Below are 22,670 nucleotides of genomic sequence, written 5' to 3' on the forward strand. Positions count from 1 at the left end.
ACACACACACACACACACACACACACACACACCCCTCTAGCCTGTACACCCAAGTTCTTGTATGCATAAATAAATAAATCTTTTTTAAAAAAGAGAGAGAACTTAAGTCAAAGGGAGTAATGAAGACAGTTGAAATACACTGTCTATAGAAAAACTCCATGGTTCATAATGACAAGCTTGTAATGAGAAACACACACCACTATGACAAGTTACTGGATACCAATGATAATCAGTAGGGCACTGACTTCAAACTCTGAAAATAAGCAATTAAGTGAAATAAGTCAGGAGAAAGAGAAATACTGGATGGTGTCACTAATATATGGAATATAACATCAATTAATAGTCAGATAAAGATAAGCTGAAAAACTAACCCGTGATACTGCCTGCAGAACTGATGCACCAAGAGGTAGTTACTGGGGGTGGTGAAAGGAAGCACAGTGGTCTGTGGTGGTGGAATATGGTTAAGTTGGTGGGGCACTGTGTGCCACTCTCATCAGTGAAATTACCACTATGGTGGTAATACCTGATGGGGGTACCCCAGGATTACCTCTGTTAAAAATAGATTCTTTTTTTTAAAAGATAAGCAGTTATAAGGAAAGCAATTTAAGCATTTATCTCCCCTTTCTCTGTATGAACTGTGTTTCAGGATAAGCAGTGTTTGTTGAGGGAGAGTTCTTTGCAGAATTTTTAGTTAATGAATATATAAAGAATAGTAAGATTAGAAAATAATTTTGTTACACCTAATGAAATAATTTATTCAAACATTGATCATCAGTAGATGAGACTAGACAGTCACATGGGAACTGTGCAATGGAGGGATGAAGCTGTCCTACCTGGACCTATTGATTAATCAGTCTTTTGAAAAGTAGGGCCAGCAGATAGTGTGTACCTTCTTCTGTGACACATGTTAAAGCACACAGCACCAGCTCTGAAGTGTTCCAGCCAAAAATGTTCAACTTGTGTCATATCAGGCTTCTACAGACAGGGTTGACAAACTGCGGCCTTGGAGCCACGTCCCGCCTGCTGTCTATATTTTTCAGTTTTGCTGAAACACAGCCGCTCTAGTGTGTTTAAGTATTATGTCTGACTGCTTTCGTGCTACCATGACAGAGTTGAGTAGTTGCAACAGAGACTGGATAACCCACACAACCAAAATATTTACTATCTGGCTTTTTTACAGAAAAAGTTTGCTGACCTTGAACCAAATGAACAAAGTTAAGTGGCACCATAAAATATGGAGCTCTTAAAGGACAGCTCATCTGGTTTTTGTAATAAGTCAGTGGTATAGAAAATAAGGAAATGTCACTCCAGGTTAAAAGAGACTTAAACACACCAGCCAAATGAAATGTAAAAGACTTTGTTGGATTCTGTTTCAAATAAACCAACTGTAAAAAGACATTTGTGAGACAACCAGGAAAATCTGATTATGGCTTGAATATATTAAATGATATTAAAAATTATTAATTTTGTTAAAGTAATAACATTGTGGTCAGGTAAGAGCATGTCTGTCTGTGTTTTTAAGAGATGCATATTGAAGTATATTGATGTTAAATGTTATGGGCTTGTACTTTAAAATACTTCGCAAAGAATTAAAAGAAGTGTAGCAAAGACAGGAGTTAAACTCAGCATTTTTTGGTGTCAGGGTTCATATATTTTGCATTATATCATGGTCCTGTCATATACTACCTATAGTAGATTTCAGTATTTTTTTCTGGATTGCTTTTAACAGCTGCTGAACGATCTTAAAATTCCTTCATTTCTTGGAAACTATCAATGAAAGCATATCTTTAGTGTTCACTATAGATATGATATCTATATCATTAACAGAGGAATATGTTATCAATAATTGAGCTATATCTTCTGGTCTTGTTAGCAGATGAGCCTGGTGTATTCCTCACTCTGTTCTTCAATAGCGTGAAATTTACCGTACCAGTTTTATAGAGTCTCAACTCCCTGGGCCTTAAGATGAGATTGTTGATTACTCCTGGGATTGCTTTTTTTTTTAAAAAGATTTATGTATGTATGTATGTATGTATTTATGGAAGAACTGGGGTACAGGCCAGAGGTGTGAGGAATCACCAGAGACAGAGTGGGGAGCAGAACAGGCAGATCTGCTGAATACACTGCTGAGGGGAGCAGTGGGTGAGATAGGAGAGGTCTGCTGTGCCATATGTGGGTTAGTTCCCTGACTCATGACACAGCCATGATAGCATGAGAGTGCTGAAACTTAACCCCTGTGCCACCAGGGAAGCCCTTCCTGGGATTGTTTTAAAATTAAAGAATATGTATTAGAAAAGTGTTTTGTAAACAATAAAATTATTACCCAAAATATGACCCATTCATATTTTGGAAAATGTAGTTGAGGAAATTTTTTTTTTAATTTTTTTTTTTTTTTAAGATTTATTTGTTTATACAAGTACTGGGTACAGTCAGAAGCACAGGAGGGTGAGCAAATTCACCAGAGCCAGAGCTGGGAACAGAATAGGCAGAAGGACCGAAGTACACTGCTGAGGGGAGCAGCGGGTGGCAGGAGAGGTCTGCACGCCATGTGGGACCCTCGCTTGCAGCCAGGGATCTAACCGGCGCTGCAGAAGCTGCTGGCAGCTTCGCAGCCCAGCGCTCAACCGCTGTGCCACCGGGGAGGCCCTCGTTGAGGAAATTAAATGCATGATCTTTATTTTTTTTAAAGATTTATTTATTTTTATACAAGAGCTGGGGTACAGGCCAGAGGCGTGAGAGGGTGAGAGGATTCACCAGAGACAGAGCAGGGAGCAAAACAGGCAGACTGACAAAATACACTGCTGAGTGGAGCAGCGGACGTGACAGGAGTGGTCTGCCATGCCATATGGGATTCTCGCTAGCCGCCGGGGACGGAACCTGCACTGCAGAGGCTTCGGACAGCTTCATAGGGCGGCGCTCAACCTGCCGCACCACCGGGGAGGCCCTAAATGCATGATCTTTATAACAAGGCAGACCTAGGTTTGGATACAAGCTGTTAGCCATGTCACTTTGAACAAGTTATTTACTATTTCAAAAACCTAGTTTCTTCATTGTAAACTGGAGACAATACCTACCTCAAATATTTGTTCTGATGATTAAGTAAATTAAGACTTATCAAAGTACATAGTATAGCAACAAATACATACTAGATAATTAAATAACAAATCTATGTAACAGGGATAGCTATATTTATATTGAATAATTTTTTTCTTATTGAAACAGGATAATATTCAACTTTATTTAAGATATTTCTGTAAGAAATATCAACTTGGCAATGTTGACAGGATAAAAACTCTAAGACACTATTTTAAGATTCTTTGAAAAAGTAAGTAAATTATGAGATAAGCTTCAGTGAAAAGCTAGCCATTTTCTCAGAGGAGAAAAAATTCTTCAAATATATTTGTAAGATTATTGGACTGTTAGCTGTTAAGAACATAGGAGTCATTGAAGGTCAAAAATGGTAAAATCATCATGTCTTTTTCTGGGTGTCCTCTCAACCAGGACAAATTGTTAATGCTAATGCAGAAGAGTCTTGTACAGCTAAAAGACTGAAGCTGCTGAAAAGCTTTCAACAGTCATTTACCAAATTTTTTGCATTTGAAGGGACAGTGATTAAAAAAAAAAAAAAGTAGCCCTTTAACCCTTATAATCCAAGTAAGCAATTGGATCTGAAATCTCTTCCGCCCATAACTTTATAATTATATTCACTAATTATATTCACTAATATAATAACTTTATAATTATATTCACTATATTCACTAGGAATGTCTGAATTTCTCTTTATGTTTCTCCATCCTTTCCCTTCTTTCTTCTTCACCCATGAACAAATTACAACATGAAGCTAAATTGTTAATTATGTAGAGAGTGTTTCATGCTTAATTTCAAAATGCTGAAAAGAGTTTCTAGGGAGGGAGAAGCTACAGTGCTGAAAGATCCCTGAATGGTTGGCAATGGCAATAATTTATTGAGACTGTTGGTCACGGAAGTTGTTTGGAGGCTCATGAAGAACTGATAAAGTTTTTGAGGGAATTGGGAGATAGAACTGAATAAGACTTTGTTAAAAGATTATATTTCAGGGGCCTCCCTGGTGGTGCAGGGTTAAAGTCTCAGCACTATGAAGCTGTCCGCAGCCATGGCAGCACAGGAATTCCATCCCCAGCCTGGGCGGTGACCCACATGGCGCGGCCGACCTCTCCTGTCTTGCTCGCTGCTCCCCTCAGCAGTGTATTTCAGCAGATCTGCCTGTTCTGTTCTCCACTCTGTCTCTGGTGAATCCTCTCTCACACACACACCCATACCTCTGGCCTGTACCCCAGTTCTTGTATGCATAAAAAAATAAATCTTTTTAAAAAAAGCATTACAGATTAGTGGAATTGAATGGACAGTCCACAAATAAACCCTTAACATTTATAGTCAATTGATTTTTAATCAGAGTGCTAAGAAAATTCAATGGGTAAAATCTTTTAATCAAATTGTGATAAGGCAAATGGTTTCCACATGCAAAGGAGTTCTTTTGACTCTGCTGCTCATTGTATACAATTGATTCAAAATGAACCAGAGACTGACTATGATTGCTAAAACCATGAAACTCTGAGAATGAAGCTTGTTAATTTTATTTTGTATTGCTTGGTTCTGTTTCATACATGTTTTTATTTTCTCAATATATTGTCAGCCCTTTGGGGTTAGGGCCTATGCTTTTTATGTATCAGCCTACCGCACTCATTTATTTCAGCAGATATGAACTCCTATTATATGTCTCCTATTATAGACCGTGTTCTGTACTAGTCACTAGACTGCAAAACAAAGCAAACGGAGCTGTGTTTTGTCATTGTATAAAACACACATTAAGATGTGGTAGGGAATGTAGACATTACACAGATAACATGAGTGTGATAAGTTTTCATAAAATGACAGAACCTTAGAATGACCTAACTTAGTATGGGAAAATTAGGAGATGTCTCCCTAAAGAAATAATATTAAAGGCAAGTCCAGAAGTCAAAAGAGAGAATACAAAGTGAAATAGCAAAAAATAAAGCTTTTGAAGTTGTTACAAAGAACCAGACTTCAGAGAGTTTGGTAAGCATTATTGGGATTTGGGGGTTTTTCCATTAGCAAAGTAGGAATGACATTAGCTCTTTGTTTATATATGTACATATGTTTGTTTCTTACAACTGTTCTAACTGCACAGTGAAAAGGTGATTGTAGGATGCTGAACATAAAAATTATCTGTAACTGGCAGTCATTTAATTTTTAGGCCAAAGGTTTTCTCCCCATACAAATGAGAATAGTTATGGCAGGTGGGTTTTAATTCTGAAAGCTAAGTACTTTTTCTTTTATATACAAGAAGCATATTTATGTCTGAATTCTTTTTGAAAAACAAGGAACATAAACTTCTTCATGCCATGTGTATAGCATTGGTATAGAGCTTGAATTCTTGTTTAAAAAGAACACAAACTTCTTAATAATTGTGAATTTGATTTTTCAATCTATGCAGTTACTAGCACTTTGAAAAAATTACAAAATTGCTAGCAGCTTTGGTTTTCTTAGTTGTAAAATGAACTGTTGTTTTAAGGATGAACTGAGGGAAAGTTGGAAGTCATGATTTGGTTGGCACATATTAAATCTTAGTTGTATTTATTAGCTCTTATTCAAGCACTTTAGTTCTTAAATAACAACATAAAGATACTAAGCAACAGAAATGCATATAACCATACATTTAGACATTTTCTTAATGATGACATCCTTATTATTCAGGTGAGTAACCCAAATCTTAGGAGAAATATTTTAATTAAGGTTCATGACTAAATAAATAGAGCTGGGATTTGATTCCAGGGAGTCTGGTTCCAGAACTCAAACTCCATTGCCACCCTATGGCCTTTTTACATAACATAACTCTTTTGGAAGATCATTTCTCTATTGCATTGTCAAAAACTACAAAAACTATTGCATTTCAACTCAGTAAGAGAATTAATAAGTGACTATTACCTTGGGTGTTTTGTTAGTGGGGCTAAAAATGTTTAGTCATAAAAAGTTATTTATTGATTAGGTGATACTGAAACTTTCTCACCCAAAACTGTTTTTTAAGAGTTCTCGTTAATTAGCTAGTCCATGAACTTATTAGTCAGCTGCTACTGTACAATTAGAGAGGTAATGATTTTTCAGACTATGTATTTTTCTAGTCTGTGCTACCCGTTAAGAGGGACTTCTGCAATAATATCTAACATGACTGCATTTGAGCTCTCTGGTTACAGTAAGGACATGGTGTGTGTTCATCCTTATGTGTGGGGTTTCCTTCTCTTGGGGGATAGAGAAGGGAGAATGTAATTTGCTCTACAAAGCAGTTCGGGAGGGACTTATAAAATGGAATTATTGTGTTACATAACTCCACATTATATAACAATTATATAGTAAATGTGTTATATAAGTATATTGTGTTATATAAGTGGCATCTTTGTAAAAATGCAGTTTAGAATGGCAGTACACCTAAATTAAGTAGCCTATTTACTTCAAGTAATACTCAAAAAAAGAAATATCTAATGTTACCAAAAGGTGAGATAATTATTGAATGTTAACAGAAATTAGCCTTAATTTAAAAACAACCTGAGTAGAATTGTTTTTAAATTAAAGTAAATGTGTGGTATTATGTATGCTTAGGTTTGTAACTCATTAATACTTTTCCTAAGTTACAATATTTTCTAATGTTTCACACAAATTTTTTCAGTTTGCTTTATTCAAAATGGTGAGAAATGAACTGTCTTATCTTCACTTATTTCTTTTTATGAGATATGAGTAAAGCTTTTAAAGAAATCCACACCTGTTGTGCCAAATTCAACCAATGCCAAAGTATATAAAACAGACCTTCCTCTTTAATTCTAGTTCCAGAGTTCTTCAATAGTTTGTATATACCCTTAAACTCTTATATTGATAAAACTGCATATGTCTGCATATGTGCTTATGTAAACAACATATGCATATTAACTATAGATACATCATTTAAATTTAAATTAAATTATGTTATTCTGAAATAATGTGCATATCTTTCTAAATTAGCATATCCAAAATTAGTTAATTCCATTTATTGTTATTTTTAGGCTGTGTTAGTTTCATTTTCATGCTGATGGATTTAGATTAAATTCTTTTTTTTCTGTTAACTAAGAATTCCACAAAGCTCTATAAGTATTATTACCATTTTTATTTTCAAGATAAAATTAAGACACTGAGAGGTCAGGTAACATCTTAAATTGTATAGCAAGTAAGTGAAGGACCTGTTGGTATTAGAATCTTGGCAGTCTCGGGCCTCCCCGGTGGCGCAGTGGTTGAGCACTGGGTTGCGAAGCTGCCCGCAGCCTCTGCGGCGCCGGTTCGATCCCCGGCTGCTCCCCGGCCACTGGAGGAGGGTCCCACATGGCGCGCAGACCTCTCCTGCAGCCCGCTGCTCCCCTCAGCAGTGTACTTCGGTCCTTCTGCCTGCTCTGCTGCCCGCTCTGGCTCTGGTGAGTTCTCTCACCCTCCCGCGCTTCTGACTGTACCCAGTGCATGTATAAACAAAAACAAAACAAACAAATAAAATAAATAAATAAATAAAAAACATGCCTCTAAAAAAAAAAAGGTAGAATCTTGGCAGTCTCATATGGAATCCACAGTCTTAAGAAAATCATGCTGTTTTACTTCTGCCTATATTCTCTCTCTTTACTTAATTGTAAAAGCAAAAAAGTTAATGTAGAAAATATAATAGCAAAGCTTTCCCAAGGATAATTTAATATGCTACCTTAAACTGTAATTTATAGTTGTATACAGTATGAAAGTAGGAAGTTTAAAGCCAGTGTTTCTCAGATGTTAATGTGCATAGGTATCACTAGTGATAGAGGTTGGTGTGGGATTTTGTTCAAGTGTAGATTCCAAATCAGTATTCTGGAGTAGGACCCAGACTGTATTTCTAATGAGCACTGATGATGGTAGTACTGCAGGTCTCCTTGTAAGTATAACACAGGTTTAGGTAATTTGTACTAATTTTGGCAAATTTATTAGTTGTCAGTTTTCTTATATTTTGCTTATGCTGCCAATTTTTAAAAGTTGTTTGCCTTAAAGAAATAGGCGAGGTCTTTCTAGTAGTTTCAACTCTGTGTCTAGCATTTAACATTACTGGGTAAAATAATTTGTGACTTATGTGGTTTTAATATATAGCACTTAAATAACTATTCAGATTTGTTTGTGCTTTAAATATAGCTTAACACTGTATCATCATTTCCACTATAACATTTTCAGTGGAGGGATACCTAACATTTCTTTTTCATTTTGAAGGATATAACTTATATATAATTGAAAATGTTTCATCACTGTTATTCTATTCTTTAGTGATAATATATTGCATAGTTATAAAAACAAGTATCTGTTCAGTGCTATGTACCAAGCACTGTATCAAATGCTTAATTAACACAATCTGTTTTAATCATCACAGCCTCCCTCATTTGTTCGTTCATTAGTTCTTTGAGCACCTGCTTTGTTCCTGGAATTGTGTTCACTGGTAAACCAGATAAACCCAGAGTCTGTCTCCTAGGGCTTAGTACAGAGGGGGGTGCTGTACAGTAATCAAAGTGTCATAGCCATGTGATGGTTGTACAAGTTATTAGCTTTAACATCTGCTATTTTCTCCATTCTTTTAACCATCAATAAAAAAATTCTTTTGCCCTGTAAGTTTCTTCACCCTAGCTTCCTCCCTGCCCCACTCCAAGGAGAATTCTCTACTCCAAGGAGAATTCTTTGTCAGGTGAATTCCTGGGCTGAGTGTGATGTCAGATTGATCTAATAGGTAGACAGATCTTTAAAGGTGAGGAATTTATACAACAAAAGAAAGAACAGAGGTTAAATGATAATAATTTATAATTAAATTTTAGAGAGTTTAATACCAGAATAGACACTGTTTAAATTAATTTGAGTAAATATTTTCAGTACTTAAATGGGATTCTTTTAAAAACAGTACTTTTTATTTTTTATCAGGTGACTCTGAGTAACTCATTTCAGTAAGTTGAGTGTTTTTCTTTATAGTAGAAGGTAAAGAAAATCAGGGACTACCAAAGAAGGATAATAATTTTGGCCCTACTCTTAAGACGTAGGTACTGATAAGAAAAGGTTGAAAGATTTAGAAAATATTTTTTAAAAAGAGCTATCAGCATGTGTTACCTTAGCACTTAAGCATTTTGCTTGGTTTTCAGATGAGACTACTACTATGTATAAAACTTGCAGTTGAGTAAAAATTGTATATGAAAGTTATCCTTGAATGCAGTTTATAATCTGTTAAAAAGCAATTGTGGATGGTTAACCATACTTTTACAGGAATTTTTTTTAATGTACTATTAATCTTATTTAGTAATAGTACTGTGTTCTCTTGACTATTGATAGAAAGTTCTTTCTGGTGTTAATCAAATGTATATATCTATATGTAGATCTTTATATATTATACTACATTGTGATTTATAAAATGTTTTGTTTACCTACTATTACAATTCAGGGCTTCATAATACTGTTTTGAAGATTATCATAGGAGACTTTAATTTTGTTTCTGAATTTTACAAGTATGCAGTTTTTCTTTTAAAGGGAGAATCCAAAAACTTAGTAAATTTTATCTTGGAAATTAGTTTATCCATTATGTTTAATTTTAGGAAATGGTGCTCTTGCAGAACATTCTGAAAATGTGCATATTTCAGGAGTGTCAACGGGTAAGTCATTTTTTGTAATGTTTAAATTTCATGCATGACTTATATGGTAAATATTGAAAGCCACCTGGTTTCTTATGAAGTGATATTTAGCTATAAAAATTATTACTGCTTTTTGCAGCATGTAATAAGGAATGAAGTAACTGGAACATGGAAAAATTCCCATTAGATAAAACTGATACTTGCATGCCCATGGATTGATTATACCTTTGTAAATGGACTGCATAATTATTTTTTAATACAAACATTGAACCAAAAGAAAAGTTAGCTCAAGTTGAATAGTATCTTCTCTCCATGCAAGTTATATGAAATGAAATTTATTAAAAATGTAATTTTGAATGTTATTTCTAGCATTAGAACCTTAGAAATTAAGCATTTTGCTTGGTTTTTAGATTAGAGTACTACCACACATAAAACTTGTTCTTGAGTGAAAGTTGTACATAAATGTTTTAGTTGAGTGCACAGTTTACATGCTTCTAAAAAGCAACCCAACAATGTCCATGAAATTCAGGAACTTGAAGTAACTGCATTTTTTCCACTCACATGAGCTTTTATCACTTAATTTTTTGAAGGCCCATAAAAAGTTTTCGTTCTTAGGTCAGTTCCACAACTTTGTTACCATTTTTCTCTATCAATAATAGTAGCTGGGAGCACAAATTCTTTTACCTTTCATCTGCTAATATAGTTTCCTACTGTTACTATTTTCTAATATTTTGGTAAGTTTTATGTGGTTAAAAATAATTGCACTTAATGTATTAATCTATTGATTGATTTCTGTGTGTCATTTTGTAATTTGGTTTTTTTTTCTCATAAAGCAAAGCTGAAAGCTTCCTCTTTTGTTTTATGTCTGATTTTATATTTAGAAAGTTAGTAGATATAACAAATGCTTTAAGAGAGTAGCCAATCACAATGATAACAAGTCTGGTTTACTGGAGATATAAAGCAAGTTCCTTAGTTGCCTATGTTCATTCTTTCACAATTAGTTTCACTATTTTCATGGGCTTTCAGATGGCATATAATAATACACATCAAGTAAAAATAAGGTTATTTTAAGATGGCCTTAATTTTTTCCATTTTTCTTTCTATTTTGAATAACTAATGAGAATTGCTTGTCCAGATTGTAACTATGAATTTAAAAGATAATTTAGAAACACTTTAATTTACACAAATTGTCTGATTCACTGACTTTCCATTTTTTTTGAAAATTGAGGACTGTATTAGTCTGCTTTAGCTATTATAACAAGATACCGTAGTCTCGGTGACTTAATTTTTTTTTAAATCACTTTTCTGGAGACTAAAAGTTAAGATCAGGGTGCTGGTAGGGTTGATTTCTAGTGAGACCTCTCTTCTTGCCTTGCAGATGGCATCTTCTGTGTCTTCACGTGACCTTTCCTCTGTGTAATCAGTGAGAGAGATCTCAGCTGTCTCTTCCTTTTCTTATAAGGACTTTTGTTCTATAGGATTAAGCCCTCACCCACATGATCCCCTCCTTTCATAACAAGCATTTCAAAGATTTTTTCTTAATATAGATCATAGCAACAGATATTTACTGTATAATGTATTAAAACTGAGAAATTGTTTAAAAACATAATTCATTTGCAATTGAATTATACATGTTTACATCAATAACTTAAACTTTAATTAAAAATGTGTTTTCAAAACAATGACATAAATAGGAATAGCATGGTTTTATAATTTTACAAAGTTTTTAAAGATTGGCTTAAAAGAATTTGTTCAGTTCTTCTCACATGTATCTGCATTCAGTCTTTTGTAACATATTGCTCTGATATAAATGAAAACAGCTACACACACCACCAACATGTATTTGAAAAAAAATATTTTAATAGAGTTTTCAAATTATTATGAATATTTTTCCTTAATACAATAGCAGAACTCAAAAAAAAAAAAAATCAGAACACAATAAATAGTAGTTTCTTAAGGATTAGGTGCAAGTGAAACCCAGAACCTTATCAGTGAACTTTTTGTTCTCTGTTACATAAAATCCAGTGCCTTTCTTGTCTTTCAAATAGGTTGTTTTTTTTTTTACCATGCATCTTTTTCTAATATACCTTAGTTTGCAAAATACTGCTTTGCTGAGTTATGTGAATTTATGTAGACTATGAGAAGTCATAGAAATTTGGACACATCTAGTATTTAACTTCTGAATTTTACTTGAACTCATTGAGATTAGATCCCGCTTATTTTTATCTCTTTGCTTAAAATTAGACTTTTAGGCTCTTGAAGAGCATTGAAATTAATATGTAAAACATGTTTTGCATATTTTAATCATTTCTTTTATTTTCTACATCTGTATCTTAAACAAATTTAGAAATGTGTATTTTGCTATGACTACTATAACAAAGTATTGTAGACCAGGTGACTTAAAAAACCATAGGCCTTTTTCCCACTCACAATTCTAGAGGCTAGAAGTCCCAGATGAAAGTATTGGTAGTGTTGGTTTCTTTTAGGCCTCTCTTTTGCTTGTAGATCTTCCCCCTGTATCTTCACATGATCTTCCCTCTATGTGTAGCTGTATCATAATTTTTCTTATAAGGACACCCGTTATAGTGGATTAGGCCCAATATATGATCTCATTTTAATTACATCTTTAAATATCTTATCTCCAAATCCAGCCACAATTTGAGGAATTGAGGGTTAGGACTTTAATGTGGGAATTTTGAAGGGATGACACAGTTCAGCCCATACTAAAATGTGTTCTTTAATTAAATATATTAATGCACCAATAAAATAATTTTAGAGGTCATTGAAACCTTATTATTTTTCCTGAATGTCGGTCTTATAAAATCTTTCTTCTTTGGAAAAAGAGGAATAATATGGAATATGCTGCATTTATACCATTTAAAAAGTAAATGAATGCTTTCTCAGAAGGTGCTTTTGGATACACACATTCATTGCAGTTTTTCTTTGGTAATTATGAAACTATGAGAAATTGTAATGCTTGATATGAGTAGTGGAAGCCTTCTGAATTCCTTGCATCCCCTGCTGAAACAAGAACTCCTTCAGTGCTGCTCCTAATGGAGAACTAACCATTATAAGAATTTCTAAATATAAGACTTGCTTTCTCTTGAGACCAGCAAGCAGCAGAAGTAGTAAGGTAGCTCATTGTTTGCTGCTACCTGTTTCTTCTCTGAACATGTCAAAAGTCATCAATTAATGACTCTTAAAACCTTTTGAGAAATTGCTTTCAAAAAAGGCTTTATTAATTTATACAGCTGTCTGCAGAATTCATAGAAGAACTGAGGTGCAAGCCAGAGTTGCAGGTAGTGAGAGGATTCTCCAGAGACAGTGGGGAACAGAACAGGCAGATCTACTAAAATACAGTGCCAAGGGTAGCAGTGGGCGAGACAAGGGAGGTCTGCTGTGCCATATGTGAGTTAGCTCCCTGGCTGGGGAGGAACTCAGGAAATAACAGCCAGTAAGCTTGCATAGCATTTTACTCTTCTGTAGTACTAAAAATTGGAAAATGTAATTAACATATATTATTAGTTTTAATGCCCTTACAGGAAGAAATTGCCCTTTCATGCCCCTTTTGCTTTGCTAGCAAGGTTAAAAAATGATTTCTTACTACTAAGAAATTTTAGGGTAAAGTTGATAGTTTTGTTAAGGTTACTCTCCTCATCCTTTTCACATTGTGCTAGGATTGTATTGGAAAAGCTGTATTTTTTCCCCCTAATATCCTTCCCTTCTACTGTGTTTTTTAATATTTTTTGTCACTTTTGCCTTTTTTGTATTTGATTGTACTACCATATACTCTTGATTGTTGTTTGTTTGTTCTGGATTTTGTCATTTAAGAAGCTTGATTAGGATTTTGTCATTTAGGAAGCTTGATTAGAGCTTATGACCAAGTAAAATATTTTGGTGTTTAAAAATTTTACTTAGAATAATAGAAATAAATATATTGCTGTATTTGTTCTTAAGTATACATGCTAATTTAGAGCACTATTCATTTAATTATAATTTAGAATTCCTACTTGCTATAAAAATGTGTGATTTCTGGTGATAGGTCTGAGAGTAATGAGACAGTCCTGAGTATAAATAATAAATTAATAAAACTTTCTCTACTTGCACTGATTCTTATCTTTTAACTGGTAAGTAAAATCTTTCCTGTTTTAGGCTAGTAAATACTACTATTAGAGTGCTAGTAATTATTTCCATTTAAAAAGTTCTGTTTTCTGACTTCTTAAAAAAAAATAGAAAGAAATTTGGAGTAATCTGAGGGAATACTTGGGTCCAATTTCTGTCTCCTTCCAGCTTTGTCCATCCTCAGTGTGCTGACAGTTCTGACATTGCCATTATGACAGAACTCAGCTAAGCTTCCAGGTGTCCAGTGTCTAGACAACAAAGGCTCAAAAAATTCAAGACACTAGGTATGGACAAGAAATCAAATCAAAAAAAAAAAAAAAAAGAAAGAAAGAAATCAAATCACCTTGAAGAATACTTCCTCACTGAAGTCATTTCTTCCTATCTAGTAGAGCTTGTTTCCTGTTGAGGTTGCAGGGCTTGTTAGCCTCCTTGTACGTGATGGCCTGACAAAGGGCCATGCTTGTACTTGATTTTTCTTGCCTATTCTGGCACTCTCTTGATTACTTGCCCTTTGTTTTCAGTGGTCCATAGACTTTATATTCAGTGTGCTTGCTTTCTAAACTCCAACTATGTGTCTAACATCCAACTGTAAAAACACTGCCATCCTTCCGTAGTCACCCAGCCTTCTCGGCTTTCCCTTCTGTGTTCCGCTCTCCTTTAAAATACCTCCCTCCACCTTCACTGCGTCCCTGATTGCTGCTCATCTATCCTATGCCCTAGTCATCTTACCTGTAATTAATATACATTACTCATTATTAAAGGTGATTCTACAATGCTGTATAGTCTTATTTAATTCCAAATAATTAAGTTCTGAGATTTAATTCTGCAGTCCCTATGTAGATTTGTAGCAAGTAGGAATGAGTCTTTAGAAGCTTTAAAATTAAATATACCCTCTTTTTTCTATATCATAGATTATTTTTTTCTTCATGTTAAAATAGAACCGAGAGATCTTTTTTCCCCAAAACAAAACACTTTTTATTTAAATTCTGTTGAGACAGTTTCCCTCCACCCCCTCATAATTACTACAAATGTTAGAGGAATCTCCGTAGTAGGCATTAGTGTGCCTCAGTGGTTTAGAGTGCGACTTCTCAAACCTATTGCCTGTGTTCCAATCCCAGTTGTGACAATGTGGATTTTTTTTGTGGGAAAATTAATTTCTCTGTGCCTCTGTTTTTTTCCTCATCTGTTAAATTGAATAATAGAATTAATTAATGACTGACAGTAGTAATTTTATCATCAGCCATAGAGTCCATAGACCTGACCACACATTCCTCACTTTGATTATATTTACAGGACTTCCACTTATGAACCAAAAAGCTTCTGATTTGCTGCAGAAATTTCAGCAGCAGCACTGTGTACCGTATTTAACCTTTACATTTTCAATCTACTACTTTTCTCCTGAATTAACAGTAGGCTAGTAGGTATTTGGTTTTCAAGACAATCAAATAACTACATATTCTGATTTTTTTCATGCTTCAGTGCCATTTACTGCTTTCATAGGCACAGTATTTTTCCATGTATTGCATGATTCACTTATTAACCTTCAGAATCATTCTTACTCTCATCCTATATGGCCATTCAGCAGTCACCGTTTGCTCATTTAACTTTATATATGACACTTTTAAAATACATCTATTTCCATTAGAATTAGACTCCTCTTAACTAGTGTTTTCAACATGTGGAATTCTTTATCAGGCAAAATGCAGGTAGTGTTTTTTTGTGTTCTTTTTTTAAGATTTATTTATGCATACAAGAGCTGGGGGTCTGAGAGGCAGGGGTGGGGGGCGGTGAGAGGATTCACCAGAGACAGAGTGGGGAGCAGAACAGGCAGCTTTACTGAAATGCACTGCTGTGGGGAGCAGTGGATGAGCCAGGAGAGGTCTGCTGTGCCATGTGGATCAACTCCCTTGGGGGGATGGAACCGCAGATGGCTTCATAGTGTTGTGTCTTAACCCCTTGTGCCACCAGAGAGGCCAAATGCAGGTCGTGTTTACAAAACACTCTAGACTGAAAAATAAGATCACCAAATAATAGTGATTGCTATGATAGTGATTGCTGTTGACCGTAGATGCTGCCCTTTGCTTATGAGAATGCTTTTGTTCCATACCAAAACTTTCCCAAACTAAAATTTTACAAATAGCGTACCTTCTGTATTCTGTCTTTTAGCTACTCTCTTTACCTGTCTAGTTTCTGTATATAGGTTATAGCACTACAAAGAATTTTAAAATGTACAAGTCATACTACTACTTTCATGTAGCCTGCCTTTGCTTGACTAGTATATACAGAATGTAGTCTTTAAGTTTTTCTAATTTGGAACGTCCTCTTTTCTCTGCCTCAGGCTACTTCGGTCTATGAAAGAAAGAATCCTATGTTAATAGTCAAGTTAATCCTGCTTATTCTATCTTATATATTGTAGCTTTTTTGGTTGGCCTAGCTTTCTGTTTAATAATGCTATATGCCCATATTTTTAAAAATGAAAACAATGCTTAACATTTCCTTATGTTTTAAAGTCACTTAGGATTGTCTTGTATGTTCACATAACTATATGTTTCTTAGATTCAGTTTATAAGCATCTTTCATTATTACAAAACAACAGTTTCCATGAATTCTCTTTAAGCTCTTTTGTGCTTTTCATATGTATTTTATGTATTATATGGTCAGTTAAGCATAGCTGATTTTTACTTGTTTTTCAGTTTTGTGGTTTATTAAAACCAAAGGCACAAAGATCACTTGTTACTTTTAGTCTCAACTACTTTTAGTCATCAAGTGTCACCCCTTGTCAATTTTGAAAGTAACCCGTTTCTTTATCTATGGGAAAGAAAATTGTAGTTTTCTTTTACTTTTACAAGTAGTTCAGTTCTAGTCATAAATTTCCTTGCCTGTGTCTTTTTTTTTTTTCTTTCAGGATTTAAAACCTTTGAATTGAAGGGTAGTTTGACATTATTTTGAAATTATCCTCTCTGTCCCATGTGCCTTCTAAAGTATAGTTTTGTTTTTTTTTAAATTCCTACTTTTAAATGATTGCTTTAAAGATAATAAGGATGGTGTATTAATCTAGCTTGAAATCATAGCTCTTTGCTTTTCTATTGGATTATTGAAATTGCATAAGGATAATTATGAGGAATCTTGAGTATTTCTCAGTCAGTTTGCCCTTTTTTCTAAACTTATACAGTGAGGTCTTCGTGTTTTAAATCCAGGAACTAAACCAAAATCTTCGGAACACCAGCAGACTCTCTACCTATCCCTTCTCCCATTCTTAATTGACAACATAAATGATAAATAAAAAGCTATATGTATTTAGTTTAGTCTTTCAGTATACTTTATCACTAAGCTGCAATAATGCCATTTTCTTTTATTTTTCATTCCCGATGTCTTATATACTAGGTTCACTATGAATTAAATAGGTTTTGGGAGAGCTAATTAGATTACCGAATTACTACATACTTTTATGAAGAAGATGCTGTCCAAGTTGAAAGTTGATGTCTTTTGAATGAACATTTGGGGCCAGTTTAATTTGGGGGTTCCTATTTCTAGAGTTAGGAGAAATTTATCAAAATAGAAATAAGTGTCATCCAAAATACTCACTTACTTGTTTATATCAAGAAATTCCAGACTAAATTAAATAGATTTTGTTTTTGTGACTATTTGTGTTCCGAGAAAGTTGATGATATTAAGAGATACATTAAGGAAACAAAGTGAACAAAGACCAAAGTATAGTAGTAATTCCTGCCACAATGCCAGGTATTTTCAGAATAGTATCACGTTCTACAAAATCAAACACTAAACTTTTTGTGAGAAAAGCCATGTTGGTACAGAACACTACAAGTATATAACTTTGTAAGTGTACTTCTACCATATAAAATACCAACTCAATTACTAGCACATCAAGTATCCTCTGACAGTTACACGTAGAGTCAGTTTACACTTTGCAGCCTTATACTATGGGATTCATACTTCCCGATTGAATACATATGCTTCCAGTGGAAACCCACTTTAATCAAGACCAAAAAAATAATTCCAAGATAACGTCATCAGTTCAGGTGCTGTGTTTTGTTTTGACAGTGAAGAAAGGTTTTCGCATCTCCATCTGTGCATGCAGCCTCTGAAGATAGCTTAATACAGAGGAAAAGCCAAGCAGTTTTTAAGCCAGTAACCACTTCTTTGAATAAGAAAAGCACTTCTAAAGAGGGTGTTTATTTTTTTTTTCTTAAACTGAATACTCCTACCTCTAGTTACTTCAAATCATTATCCTGGGAATAAAATCTTTCATAACTTTACATCATACTGACAAGATTCCTGTATTTGCCAATTACATATTGAGTGATTAACCAGACTATAGCTCAAATAATTATGAAAAAACAATAAAGAAGGTATGGGTAAAGTTAAACATAGGTAAAAGAAGGCCAGATTGATAGATCCTAAATTGGAAGTATAGTCAAAATTTAGAAAGTTAGTTTCAAACTAACAAAGCTATATAAACATTTTGGTTTAAAAGAGGAAAATATTCATTTCTTAAAGCAACATTTTGTGAGTATACCCAAACTCATCCTTACTGTGATTTCTACCCATATTGGATTACCAGTTAATCTTGGCATAATTTCTCATTCTTTATAGAGGATAATGGCACCTAGTACATATTAAATGAGCAGTGCTCTGCCTTACTTTCCCATTTAGCCTGAACAAAATCTCAGTAGCCATATCAGTATAGCATTTTAGTCATTAAAACCAACCAGTATGATTTGGCATGTCCTATGATACTCTTTATTGACAATTTAATCCAAACAGGCTGCTAAATCCTTTACCAATATTATAGTATTTAATCTTCACAGCACTCTGTGGTACATTGTTTTAATCCCCATTTAGAACTGGAGGAAATGGAAGCTTCAGTGTTATCAAATTGAGTGCAAATTCACTATTACCTATAAGTCATCTCATAGCTTTTATGAAGAAGGTATACTATAAAATAAATAACATTAATGTAAGTATAATATACTAAGAAATTTAGAGTTGACAATAAGTACTTGAGCTAAATGGTTCATGATGAATTGAGAATAAGAAATCATTAGAGAAATGAAATTTTTACAAAAATGGACTCAGAGGAAGCTAAATGGAAGATGGGATAGAGATAAAATACACCTTTATTCCCTAAAACATGGTGAAGGCAGCATTGATTTCTGATTTTGAAATTTCTAGTTTATAGTCACTAGCTTTACTTATTCCTATGCTTGAAAATACTTGAATTGTCTGTGGTATTCTTAGAGTACATTTCTTTTTTATTTGAGCTAGGAAAGTGACTCTTCCTTTAACCAAGTGATGCCTAAAGCCATAAAGATTTAGAATTAGTATACAAAGAAAGCTTTGGGAAACAGGTAGCTCTGATCTTGTTGAATTTGAGGTTATAAACTTTCTGGGTTAGAGATTTTAAATCCATGAAATAGAGATCATAGTTAAAATTGTAGTAGTGAATGAGATCTTCCATAGAGAATGATAGGAGCAGAAGGCTTAGGAATGTAGAATGAACAGCAGCATCTCAGCAGATGGCTGAGGAACGAAGTAAGTTCTAGCGCTAGAGAACAAACCGCTCAGTGTTAGGAGAGCCTGAGGAGGTGATGTCAACAAAGCCACGGCAATACCGTTTCTAGAAAAATAAATCACTGTCAGGTAAGCCAGAAAGATCAAATATGAGAGGGACTGAGAGTCCATTTGATCTAGCAGTGAGGTCAGTGATAACTGCCTCCTAGCTTGGTTTTTATGGAATTAAGGTTCTTACCTTAATTGGAAGTCTGATTTCAGTGAGTCAAAAAGAAAATGCAAAGGAAGAAGATAAGGAAGATTTATCAATGCATTATGATGAGCTGTCAGGAATATAGTGAAAATATATCATTGTGATGGGGGTGGCATCATTTGGGGCTGAAGTAGACTTTAGAAATATTCAAGTAGCGACTCCTTATTTTATTTAACACATGAGGAAACCAAGACCCAAAAAGCTTAGTAGTTTATACTATGCAGAACCAGTAAATGGCAGGTCTTCTGATTGCAGATTTATATAACACTTAACCCAAAAGGTAGAGAATATATTTGTAATGTTAATCATACTTTTTAGCATTTCAACTTATTCTTTCTTTGCTATAGAAAGGAATGTTACGGTTGTGCCTGAATATAATTATCTGCATGTCTAGTGTATTGTGCATGCAAAAATGTGTTGGTAAAAGTTTTTGGCTAGATCTGAAACAAAATGCCAAATTCAAGTCATGTTGCAAATATGCAAAATTAAATCAGAATATGGATTCACAACCAATTAAGGGAGAAACATGATGCTATAGTTTTTAAAATACTTACTGAATTTGAAATGTAAAATACTGAATCTTAAAATAACCGTTCTTATTTATGGGTAATGTTTCTTCCCTTGGTCATTTGTATGAAAATGAGTTATTTGCAACAGTGTTTTTGAGCATCCATGCCAGAACATTGATGGTTTCTTGAGTTTTTGGTATAAGAGCACCACCTATAGGTTTTTCAGGTATTGGAGAAGAAATTCCTAAAACAAAAACTGGTAAAATTCTTTTTAGTTGTCCCCTATCCTTTTATTTAAGTTAATATATTTATTGAAAGGTTAATTATCTGCATTGTCATGTACTTTTCCACCTAGGACTCAGATGTTTACCACTGCTGTTAAATCAGCTAACAACTATTTCAGTACTTTCATGCCAATACAGTATTAAGTTATATATAATTAAATTCAAAATTGTATTCTTTTTAATATAGATTAATATCTTAGTGAAAATGAACAATTGTCAACATTCTGGGAGGAGGCACAATAATGATTTTGCCTCTTTATTTGTATATCTCTTTATGAGTAAGAATTGCATCAAATCTGAAAAAGAAAGACACATACCAGATGATTTCACTCATGTGGAATATCAAAAACATAACAAAAACAAAAACAAACCCTTGAAATAAAACTGCAGAGCTGCGGCTACCAAAAGAGGTGTTGGGGGGTGGAAACAAAAAAGGGAGGAGCACCAGTGGACTGTGATGGAGGATTGTTGGAAGTGGGCGTGATGTGATAACATACATGTGTGAACCTGTACACCTGAAACATACACAATGTTCTAATCAGTGTTACCTGAATAAACATAATTTTAAAAATAAGAATTCCATCAGTATATTACTGCTTTATTATACTTTGAAATGGAGAAAAATAAAGTACATCATTAGAATAATAAACATTTTATGGTTGACAGTACCATATTTTATTGTATATTATTTAATGTATGAAGTGTTGGGTGTTTTTTAATAAATTCTGATTTACTTAATGCCCTGTTTTAAAGTATAATAACTAGTTAAGATTACTAATTTGGCTATATTCCAGCTTGTGGAGAGACTCCAGAACAAATTCAAGCACCAAGTGGTATAATCACGAGCCCAGGCTGGCCTTCTGAATATCCTGCCAAAATCAACTGTAGCTGGTTCATAAGGGCAAATCCAGGGGAAATCATTACTATAAGGTAATTCTGATGCCTTTCTGTATTATTATATAATATTTTATTACAAAATATAAATTTAGCTTCCAAACATTATCATTCAACTTGCAGTAATGCAAAAAAGGTGATTTTCATAAAATAAATGAATTATGGTTGTCAGTGCCATGTTCAGGGTAGGAATAAAGTCCCATCCTCCTCCTGCTATTAAATCTTGTTCTTTGAAGTTTGTCTAATGGTGGTAACAGATTTGCTCTGAGCTATTCACATCTTTATAGGCCACTTTTTTAACAAAAGTACACACTTACAAAATAGCCTTTTAAGATTGAGTGAAATCTTTGACCATGAGTCAAATAAACAAAATTCACTAAATCACTTGGAGATTTAGCTCATGATTTTATTCTCATTAGAGTCCCTTACCTTAATGATTGGAGGGCATGTCTGTATATATGTATATCTAAGTATGAAACCTCAGATGAACTGATAATGAATAAATAAATATGTCTAGAAAAATCTGTATCTCTGAAACAAAAGAATATTTCTGAAAAATACAAAGTGAAAGATATTCCTAGGAGAAATAACCTTAAGTTTTAGGATTTTAATAATAAATATGACATAAATAAGAAGGTTTAAGAGCTGTGTGGAGATTTCTGGACCTACTAAACATAGAGCTTCCACAGGATCCAGCAATTCCACTCCTAGGTATTTACCCAAAGGACACAGAAACATCAATTCCAAAGAACACCTGCACCCCTATGTTTATAGCAGCACTGTTTACAATAGCTAAGCTTTGGAAACAACCCAAATGCCCAAAAATAGATGACTGGATCAAGAAGATGTGGTACATATATACCATGGAATATTACTCAGCATTCAAAAAAGATAAACACATGCAATTTGCAGCAACATGGATGGCGCTGGAAGGGATCATGCTCAGTGAAATAAGCCAAAAAGAAAAAGAAAAATACCGGATGGTCTCACTCATAGCAGGAATCTAGAATACTTAAATAAGGGACCAGGAAAATGAATAACTATAAGAAAGTGAAAATCAAAATCAACAAAAACTATGAACCAGAGACTTTTTGGGGGGTGGGGGGGCGGGAGGGGAGGGATTGGGGTCAGAATGGGGGGATTGCAAATGTATGAGGAATATAAAAATAAAATTTATTAATTTAAAAAAAAGATTAAAAAAAATCATTTTTTTAATTTTATTTATTTTTGTGTAGAAGAACTGGGGTGTAGGCCAGAAGCGTGGAGTGGGTGGGAGTTGTTGAGAGGATTCACCAGAGACAGAGTGGGGAGCAGAACAGGTAGATTGGTGGGCCATAAATTCAAATTCCTTCATTTAATATTTTTTAAAAATCAAGTTGTA

General features: G+C 34.1%; 1 protein-coding gene across 4 annotated transcripts in view; it reads left to right on the forward strand.

Moving 5' to 3' along the window:
- Positions 1-22,670, forward strand: part of LRP12 (LDL receptor related protein 12) — a 67,350-nt gene that overhangs the window by 20,653 nt on the left and 24,027 nt on the right. For 3 of the 4 annotated variants that reach the window (XM_037502894.2, XM_054692038.1, XM_054692037.1), the window contains exons 2-3: positions 9,660-9,716; positions 21,190-21,325. In XM_037502894.2, coding sequence (XP_037358791.1) covers positions 9,660-9,716; positions 21,190-21,325 — 193 coding nt within the window. The remainder of the gene's footprint in view (positions 1-9,659; positions 9,717-21,189; positions 21,326-22,670) is intronic. The other variant, XM_037502904.2, reaches the window with a different exon arrangement.

Source organism: Talpa occidentalis, unplaced genomic scaffold (assembly GCF_014898055.3).
Source record: "Talpa occidentalis isolate TD23 unplaced genomic scaffold, MPIMG_talOcc4v2.1, whole genome shotgun sequence".
NCBI classification, from domain to species: Eukaryota; Metazoa; Chordata; class Mammalia; order Eulipotyphla; family Talpidae; genus Talpa; species Talpa occidentalis.